A 9,920-nucleotide genomic window follows, 5' to 3' on the forward strand; every position below is an offset into this window, starting at 1 on the left:
TTTTCAAACTTGAGTCTTGAAAAAGAGGGGGTCGTCTTATAATCAGAGCCGTCTTATATTCGGGCCAATATGGTAATAAACACGAATCACGACACGAGGAACGTCGTATCTGGCCGCAAAACCCTCTAGTCGCTATGGTAATGTTTACACGTGCCTTCAAAATAAGATAAACCGCAAATACAAAGTGCATGAAAAATACGACTCACCATCGCCGCATATTATGCAGACTGGGCTTGGTGCGTGGGAATCTCCCGTTGTGATCAATCCGTATTTTGAATTGGACTCCTGGCACTGTCTATTAAATGTTGCCTTCTTTTTCTTGAAAGTCGTAGGCTCCTCCTCTGTCTCCTGGCTGGGCCTTTACCCCTTCCCAAAGACCTTTGTTTTTGACTCATTTTGTTAGCTCCTGGGTTTCATTTTAGCGGTAACCTATCACGTCACAGAGAAGCGTGCCTTCACCTGTGTCAAGAGTGACATATTGTAGACGGATGTAACAGACGATTCGGTAATTTTTCAAAATAAAACCTCTTTCAGATTCCGAAATAAATAAAATGGAAGTAATGTCAGTTATGTATTCTTTCTGTGCGGTCCGGCACCAAATGACCAGTCCGCGGCCCGGAGTTTGGGGACCTCTGCCATACGGGATAAACTCGAGTTACCTCTCGACTCCGCTGTAATGAAGGACAAGCATCACAGAAAATTGGCGGACGACAAAGCCATTAACTTTGTGCTGCGCCGAGAGATCATTAGCGAGCCACTCGCATTCTCCATAATTTTGCCGATGAACTGCAGTTAGAGAACCTGTATCGAAATAAGTGAGAGACCGCTTTGAGAAATGCCTCCGCGTTGCCGGTGATTCATTTGTTTTGTGTTGGTGCGTGTCTGTGTGGGCGTGTTGGAGGTTAGAGGTGCCAAGCTGCTTGATTTTCTGCTTATATCCTCCTACAGCCAAAATGCCAATAATAACCCATTTGGACACATTCTCTTGTGGTAACACCACCGCTCTCTTAATGTTCCCCCAGGATTGCTCTGTTTATGAAACGGAGAACAAAATCCTTCATGTGGTGAGTTCATTTCGCATATTGCCAGCATCCCCCCCCCCACCCCCCAACACTCCACAATCGCTTCTTAACCCCACTTTGTCCTCCACAGTGTAAAACTCTCTCTGACGTGTGCGACCACATTATCTCTCTGTCCTCGGATCCCATGGTGTCGCAGGCTGCGCATCTGGAGGTGGTGCAGCTGGCCAACATAAAATCCACCGAGGGATTGGTAAATCCTCACGATTTATTTGGAGATTGTCTTTGGTGCCATCGGAGAAACTGTGTTTTTATTTGCAGGCAAATGACTGTGGTTGAATTTTCTTACAACATTAAGATACAATACAATACATCCTGATTTATATTGCGCTTTCATGTTCAACTCTTTCCTCCCCTCCCAGGCGCGATGAAAAAAAAAATACAAGTTTGATGAAAATAAGCAACTAAAAAAGTAAAGTAAACGTCTATTCATAATTCTGGGTGATGGCAAAGCAGACTAATTACACTCAAGGCCACAGCATGACACTTGGTTCAAATGTTGCATGTATAAAATGAGCTTGCAAGCTTGTGATTCACTCACTGCGCCAACAACCTTCACTTGCCTTTCTTTTCTTGCAGCTTTACACTGTCAGAAAAAATGGCGCTAATTTCTTCCTTGAAGGGTCCAATGGCTTGTCACAATAACCTCAAGGGGACATATCGAGAGCCTGAACATTTGTACCCTTTGTGGGTAAATGTGTACGTCACAAACGTACGCAAACATTGTTTTTTTTTCTTCGCAAGAACCGTAGACAGTTCGTTTGAAGATGAATTCATTTGCCCATCCTTTGTCTAGATTACCGCTGCTACTGTTTATTTCTTCAAACTACAAACCTCACAGCCTTGGGGCTCTTTTGAAAGGCATTCACAAAAGCTTAGCGATTGTTTGTACCCTTACATGTAAACAAAAAAGGTCCCTTTGCCAGTCTGGACCCTTTCTGTCCCTTTTCTGACCAGAAACAGTTTCGTACCTCGAGGTTCCATTGTGAACTCTGGAGGGTACATCACAATAAGTTGTACCATAGACGACAAAAAAAATAGACCCCTAGAGTACCATTTTTTTCCTGACAGTGTACATACACTCTGTACTGGTGCTTCGTTGCTTTTATTTTCCCCTGCATAAGTCATTTTGCTTTTGACTTGGAATCGAATTGAGCTGAGAAATGTCATCGTGCATCCCTGCACGCAAATCAAATGAGCGGTGTTGGAATCTCAACAGCGCATATGAACTTTCTCTATTTAAAGGACCAAATTCACAATCTTGAATCAAACTTTGACTTTTTAAATACCTGCTTGCAAATCATTTGCTGTCAATGATAGCCGGACGTCTGCAAAGCATAGACATCACCAGACGCTGGATTTCATCTCTGGTGATGCTCTGCCAGGCCTCTGACTTTAAGTGCCTAATTGGTTGCTTTCACAATATGCTTTGGGTTCTTGTTTATCTGCACCGTGAAGCGTCAGCCAATGAGTTTTGAAGCGTTTATTTCAATATAGGCAGATAATGTTGGCCAAAACGCTTCAGAATTCATCCTGCGGCTTTTGTCAAAAGTCACATCGATGAAGAAATACATGTCGATTAACATCGTTGTCGATGCAAATGAGTCGCTGCTCCATTTTAAAAACAATGCTTACAATATCAGACATGGCATGACTTCACATTTTTACCAGTGAGCCCCGTGAACACTGCTGACCTCACAGTCATTAAAAAAAAAAAAAAAACAACACAAAACTAGGTTTTGCTGAGCTCCTGGGCATATGAGTCAGCTAATGCGATTCAAAGAATGGCTCACTCATGTTAATATTGGGGGGAAATGTTACGCTCCAACACATATTTGTAAGTGGATCTCCTTTGAGACACAGAAATCGGGTTATGGAGCAAAGAAAACAGACTCGAACCATCAACGGTTAGTGGGACGGCATCATGGCGCTGACCCACACTGCAACGCGAGCGTCCCAGCTTGGGGCCATGACGAAGCCCCCCCCCCCCTCCATCTATCCCACCCCCACACAAATATGAGAAAAGGCCAAAGCAAGTTCTCTCATCCGTTCACAGAACACTGGGCCCAGTGGCCTCAAAATAAACCTTTTACAGCCTTCCAGTCCTCTCCAAGACCAGCATGCCGCTACTGTTTACATGTGTGAGTGTTCACGTGCGGTCATGCACATTTGCGTGGATTTGTGAGCGGACGGAAAGAAAGCGTGTGTTTGGGTGTCGGTCGTGCACTTCTGACCCCTTTTAGTGAAAGCTTTCAATTTGATCTGTTTTTTATACCAAGATAAATAATCCGCGACATTCGAGTCAATCTGCCATGTGTCCCAAAAAGAAGGCAGAATCAATTTGAGATCCGGCCGATAAACATTTAAGATGATGACGTTTCCAAATGCTCACACTTTTGCAAAACTAGAGAAAAAAAATTCCCTTAAACTTTGACAAAAGTGAGCTGGTGTAATGCACTTTGCATTATAGTTTGCTTTATCCCCCCCCCCCTTTTTTTTACCACAGGGCATGTATATCAAGTCAACATATGACGGTTTGCATGTCATCACCGGGACAACGGAGGGAGTAAGTGCACTCCCTTTTGTGTTGCTTTTTGTGTAACATGTTGGGAGAAGTGCAGCTGCATTGTCCCCCTAATTATCGCTCTTCGTCTTTTAGTCTCCGGCTGACCGCTGTAAGAAAATTCACGCTGGAGATGAAGTCATTCAGGTCAATCACCAGACAGTGGTAAGGCTCAGGTTTGAATGCGCATTTTCACTCCAACAACAATACAATACTTTTTTTTTTGTACACAAAGAAGACCATGCACTGTTCCTGACCTCTAATCCAAACTGGGCAATTGGCCAGTGCACTTTCGTCTTTCCTTTTTTTTTTTTTCCGAGTGGTTTTGAATGCAGGGCAGATGTATGAGCACCATTTTTCCTGACTAGAAACCCAAAAAGAAGTCTTTATTTTGACACACAAGAGTCACATAATCAGTCCGATGCGGTGTAAATTGACTGCTTTACAATCACAATGATAAACATATTGAAACGCTCTAATGGTTTCGGTCCAAATTACATTGTGATTAGTTCCAGTTGCTGCTGGTGTAAAGGCATTCTGTCTTGCATCTCGTGAGATTGTGAAATGCATTACTTAGCAGTCAGTGGACATTCACGATGCAAGCGCACAATACGAAGACAGAATATGAAGTCAGATACTGCAGCATCTGTGATGGTAAATGTGTGTGTGTGTGTGTGTGTGTGTGTGTGTGTGTGTGTGTGTGTGTGTGTGTGTGTGCCTTTAAAAGGTGGGCGTGGCCCGTTGAGTGATATGGAATTCAAGTAATTAGAATGTACAGTTGGCTGGCTGTTAACTAGCTAAACCGTTAGCCACTCTGCGGGTTGAGTGAAGTTGTGAGTTGAGGCCACAAAAAGTATCGTACTAGTATCAGCAACTTCTTTCCCCGACAGGGATCCTTTCAGCTTCTGAAGGCCGTGCAAATTTGTTTAATCTCATCCAATAAATTTTTTATTATTTTCGGTTATGAAAATCTGTGGGTTTTATGGTCCCCCCAGCCGCCCCCCCCACCCCCCAGCAGATTCTCTGAGGTTTTATTTGTTTTTAAAATATGATGGCGGGCAGTTCAAATATGGCTCACGTGCTGTCGGTAGCCCACCTGTGTTCCAATCAGCCATTTAAACCCCTTGCGGTCTGCTTGTTATAGGTTACAATACACAATAGCTCCAACTGCAAGTGCGCGGCGAACACAGCAACCCCAAAATCGTGCGGTGCACTCTTTACATACTAATTTGAAAATCATTTCTACTTGTGAGTATGCATGCAAGAAAATGTCGAGTAATTATGCGCCGAAAGCAAGTCACCTCACCCACTCAATGCAGCATGGTTATTTTATTTATTCGTTTTTTTTCTTCCCGCCCCGAAATCCAGATCCTTTGTTGTCAAGACTCTTTTCATGTGGTAAAAAAGAATGAGAAGCTCCCCTCAGAAAATGCGCCCTCCCAAAATAAAAACTAAAAAAAACAACAACCCCGTAGCAACCAGCCTATTCATGACAGTAAAATTGGAAGGAAAGTGGAGGTGTAATTAGTAAATGCCGTGGTTTCTTCAGCCACCGAGCCTGAATCTGAGCCATGGCTTTTGTTTGTCATTTGCTTTGCCAAAGTCTGTTTGTTTGTATTTGCGTGTCTGTTTGGGAGGTTCTCAAAAAAACGTTCCTCGGCAAAAAAAAAAAGTTGTGATGAAGGTGAAGCATTTTGCTCCACATTTTTAAAGGCTGTTAAATAGCGATTGTGTGTCTCCTCCACCATTCGCTCGGTGACTATACCTACAGCAGAGTAAGCGCTGTTTCAGGCATTTCACTTTCTGTGAAGTGTCACAGAAGTGGAAAGGATTTGAGCGTTGTGTTCTACACAAGATTGGCATACCTCTTATCCACATTTTTTTAAAAGGTGTGCTGTGTGTGAGATGTCTTTTGTGTTGTCAAGTATTTATTTAATGAAATTCAAGGAGGCCAAGTTTTAAAACAATACGCACTTCAATGCATTTTTATCACACGGACACGGTAAATTTTCACCAATACCGCACAGGAACAAAAATAACCCAAAGAAGTGTTCTATCGTACTGTAATGAGACACAACTACAAGGGGCGTCAAATTCCTTTTTGTCGCGGGCCACTTTCGAGTTGCGTCTTCCCTCGGAGGGGTGTTACGAAACCACAAAATGTTTAATCATCTCATCGCATTATTACTCATACGAAACAAATGAATGGATTACTAGTTACGCAATCAGTCAAGACAACTATCATAGTTTATGCTAAAATGATTGCAAAACTTCAACATTATTTATTACACATGACAATTTGACATTTGCGTACAGATTTTAGCAAGGATCGTGCAAATTGACACACATGATTTGCTTTTGTGGGCCACATGAAATGATGTGGCGGGTCCGAGCTGGCCCCCGAGCCTTGACTTTGACACCCGTGGGCTAAAAAGGTTGAATAAATCCTCATCCATCCACCAGACCACCAAAAAAGAAAAACGCTGCCGCATGATAAACGTTGAAACTTGTGATCACCCAGTGTAAAACTGTCCAATATGTTTTTCTCTTTCGCAAAAAAATGAGGACAACGTGTCAGCGTTGAAGACCTCAAAGCATCAGCATTGATGGGCTGCGGCACATAAATGGCCTCCAACGTTTCTTGTAAATTCTGTCACAATGGCAATTAAGTGACATATATTCTTTATGAAACTGGACAGGAAATCTGCAAAATTAGACATTTTATTGCTTCCCAAAAAAAAATGATGTTATGGGCCACCCCTGCCAAATATTATGGCAAGCTTTGTGTTCTCTTCTGCACCTTTTCGGTGTGAGGACCTCTCTGCAGTGACTGTCAACATGAAAAATAACTTGGAATGTGACAAAGTAATTGCTCGGTTAGTGCTTGAAAAGTGCCCCGTTTCCCAGGCTGCTCAAAATACACAATCGACCCAATGTACACATTGCGTCAAAACGTGCACCGTTTCTCACGCAGGCAAATATTTGCTGGCATATTTGGAAAGTGTATTTGACTGTGAAGGACTTTTTTTTTTTTTGTACGCTGCACATCACCAAACTGGGTTAAATTCTATTTACAAGGTGTGTAGCTGTTCGTAACCCGCAGGCTTAGCGCGACTTGACAGAACCTTCAGAATGATGACACGGGAGGCGTGTAAGCTGCTCCACGGCCTCCGGTCTTGGATTTAACGTGGAGAGCCTCAACAACAATAACCAATGAGGATGCCGCAACAAAAAGACACCAAAAAAATTTCAAATGTGGCCCTAGTAGAATTTTTTTAACCTGACCTCGTGTGGTTATCATCATGTCGGTAAAGCCCTGTTTCCGTTGTGCTCTTCTTGTTGGCTCAGGTGGGCTGGCAACTGAAAAACTTGGTCAACCTTCTGCGTGGGGACCCGGTGGGTGTGACCCTGACGTTGAAGAAACGGCCGCAGAGCACGCTGACCTCCACTCCTGCGCTCCTCAAGAACATGCGGTGGAAACCTTTGGCTCTGCAAGTATGGCCGCTCGATTACTTTTTAATCCGCACAACTACTGGCTTGTGTCTCCGGGTATGAATATGAGCGTATCGGGTTATAAATAAGTCCGCAGAGCCTCCAAAAAAAACGTGACGAATCAAGCAAAATGAATGACGCTGAGGAAGTGAAAGAATTTCTCTCCCTGCGTTGGAGCACAACTTGTTTTTGAATTAGTTGAAGGTTCAAACAAAATTGCTTTCCGCTCTCACCGCAGCCTTAAACGGCATCTGTTGTCCTACTTTGTCCAAGCACGTTGCTTTATTCGGAATATGTGCCAGTGCCACAATGGGTACAAATGAGAGTGATGCGTGTTTGTGTAGTCCAGTCATTCTTTGAAGCACAGAGCAAAGAAAATGCTTGCACCCCCCCTGAGGCCCTCAAGAGCTCCATTTCGTTTCTCAGCTTCCACCCCCCTTCACTGCATCACGTGCCCCCTTTTCTTCCTATCCCGGCTGACATTTCAAAAAGGAGAAAAGAAAAAAAAAACAGAAACACACAATAAGATATCTGTACATTTTTACGTTTTGCGGTTCTGCAAAGGCAATTTTGAGTTAGTTTGAGAGGAAATCTTTGAACCCCCCCGCGAAGAAAATTCTTGTTGCTTTGTGCTGATTTTTATTCACAAAGATGATGGAACCGATCAACTTGTGCGCGCCAGCTACAACTGCGCTGTTTAAAATATGGAGCGCTGTCCATTTGACTCATTCACTCATTCGAATGATGCTGCCGACTGCTCAGTCGCTCACTCCATGTAACTGTGACTTTGTCTTTTTTTTTTTTTTTGTCCTCCTGCCTTACTTCCACACACGTGCGTGCATTCACTTCCACACACAACCACTCACACGCAGCCGCTGTTCCCTCAGAGCCCCGGCAGCAGTGTTGCCACACCTAGCAGCACTTTAAGCACTCCATCAAGGAGGGGAAGCTGTGCCCTGCAGGACCTCTACATCCCGCCTCCTCCAGCGGAACCCTACACCCCCAGGTACATACACACACATACTGTATGCACGCACAAAATCTCCCAAATATTTGCGGGAAAGCGTTATGGTCTGACGAGACCAATGTTGAACTTTCTGGTCATAAATCCAAAAGGTTTGGTGCAAATGCATCACTGCTCATCATGAAAAGATGCTGACAGTGGCGGCAGGATGACTGTATCCGGTGGGGCTGTTGTTTTTCAGCTGCAAGCGGAGGCCTCTGTCAAGCCGGAGAGAATTTTGAGCAATTCTAAATAGCAGTCAGTCTAAGCACAAAACCTTTGGGAAATAGAAAGAAAAAAAAAGTCAGGAAAAGCCGACTAGAACATCAGAACTTTATCTTGAGGACACATTACAGGTGGAAAACGTTTTGGAATGATTTATCTTGGTCTGATTTTTTTCTATCACAAAAACCTGGCATACGATTACGGGTGCGTAATTTGTGATTATTATTTTTTTAATATTCATTGCGTATTCATAAATAAATTACTCTTCCGGTGTCTATCAAAAGAACATTACCATCTTTACAAAAACTGACTATCCAGATCGTGTTTGTGATGGCCAGTGAGTGCTAATGCAAGCAGATAAAATCAACAACACATCAGTGATTTTCACTGGGTGACATGTTCCGTCATGACCGTGAATATGAACACTGGCATCTAAGCGTGTGTGTGTGTGTGTGTGTGTGTGTGTGTGTGTGTGTGTGTGTGTGTGTGTGTCTTGGTGGGAGGATGGGGTGGTACATGTGTCCAGATGGTTGGGAGGTTGAGGGGGGGGGGGGGTTTCAGTAACAAACAAAGCATGACGTATGCTGATGACATGTTGATGATCTGCGGTGAACGACTTGCTCCTTTTTTTTTTTTTCGGTATTGGGGAAACTTTTGATGAAGTGATTTCAGTGAGTTGAAAAGGTCAAAGCAGTATTGAAGATTTTCAGAACCGAACAAACCTGCACTGAAAACTAATTAAAAAAAAAAAGAGTTTAAAAATCAAAAGTCGAAATGAAATAAAAACGATGAGAGTGTAAATTATCAAAATCAAAACTGAAAATGTATTCTTGAAAACAACAACAACAACAAAAAAAACTATATTTATGACTTGAGCAATGAAATGCCAATACGGCATTTATTTATTTGATTTTTTTTCCATTTCCAAAGTCATGTCACCTTTCTCCCGCAGAGATGACAAAAGCAGCCTTCAGCGCTCTGACTCTCAGTCCGACCTCGTCCATCACGGCAAGCGCTCCGACTCCCCAAATTCCTACCTGGACCAGGAGTGTCGGCGTCAATTCCCTCTGGTGGAGGATGACTCCATACTCTACTGTTACGAGTACGACCAGAACCAAGAAGTGTCGTCTGTCCGCAGGGGGAGCACGCCCACCTACAGTAAGATTCGGCTGCGATATGACGCGTCTTTCTCGGGGTGTCTCCCCGCAATGGATTGACGCTCACTGTGCCTCGTCGTCCCAGGCAGGCTCAGGCCCATCTCCATGCCACTGGAATACAACTGGGCGGGAGACGAGGACGAGAACCTGACCAAGCTGAAAAGAGAGAGCAGGCGAGGTGGGTGGGAGAGTGAGAAAGAAAGGGGGGGGTTGGTGGGGGTGGGGCTGACAGAGAGGAGCAGAGGGAGCTGATGTGAGTAGGAGGAGATCTCCTCATATCCTCACCTCTTTTTCACATCTCACAGCGGAAAGATGAGCTGGCCTTGTCACAAGCGCAAACGCTCCGGATATCATATCCTGCCTCCATCTTTTCCGTATGTTCATCAGCCATCACTCCCCCC

General features: G+C 43.9%; 1 protein-coding gene across 4 annotated transcripts in view; it reads left to right on the plus strand.

Moving 5' to 3' along the window:
• LOC109512555 (connector enhancer of kinase suppressor of ras 2-like) overlaps nucleotides 1-9,920 on the plus strand; it is a 26,433-nt gene that overhangs the window by 6,952 nt on the left and 9,561 nt on the right. For 2 of the 4 annotated variants that reach the window (XM_019864390.1, XM_019864393.1), the window contains 8 exons: nucleotides 1,023-1,064; nucleotides 1,153-1,272; nucleotides 3,586-3,645; nucleotides 3,739-3,807; nucleotides 6,991-7,137; nucleotides 8,007-8,140; nucleotides 9,315-9,520; nucleotides 9,605-9,697. In XM_019864390.1, the coding sequence (XP_019719949.1) occupies nucleotides 1,023-1,064; nucleotides 1,153-1,272; nucleotides 3,586-3,645; nucleotides 3,739-3,807; nucleotides 6,991-7,137; nucleotides 8,007-8,140; nucleotides 9,315-9,520; nucleotides 9,605-9,697 (871 nt within the window). The remainder of the gene's footprint in view (nucleotides 1-1,022; nucleotides 1,065-1,152; nucleotides 1,273-3,585; nucleotides 3,646-3,738; nucleotides 3,808-6,990; nucleotides 7,138-8,006; nucleotides 8,141-9,314; nucleotides 9,521-9,604; nucleotides 9,698-9,920) is intronic. The other 2 variants (XM_019864391.1, XM_019864394.1) reach the window with 1 other exon arrangement.

Source organism: Hippocampus comes, unplaced genomic scaffold (assembly GCF_001891065.2).
Source record: "Hippocampus comes isolate QL1 unplaced genomic scaffold, H_comes_QL1_v1.1 scaffold57, whole genome shotgun sequence".
Lineage (NCBI taxonomy): Eukaryota > Metazoa > Chordata > Actinopteri > Syngnathiformes > Syngnathidae > Hippocampus > Hippocampus comes.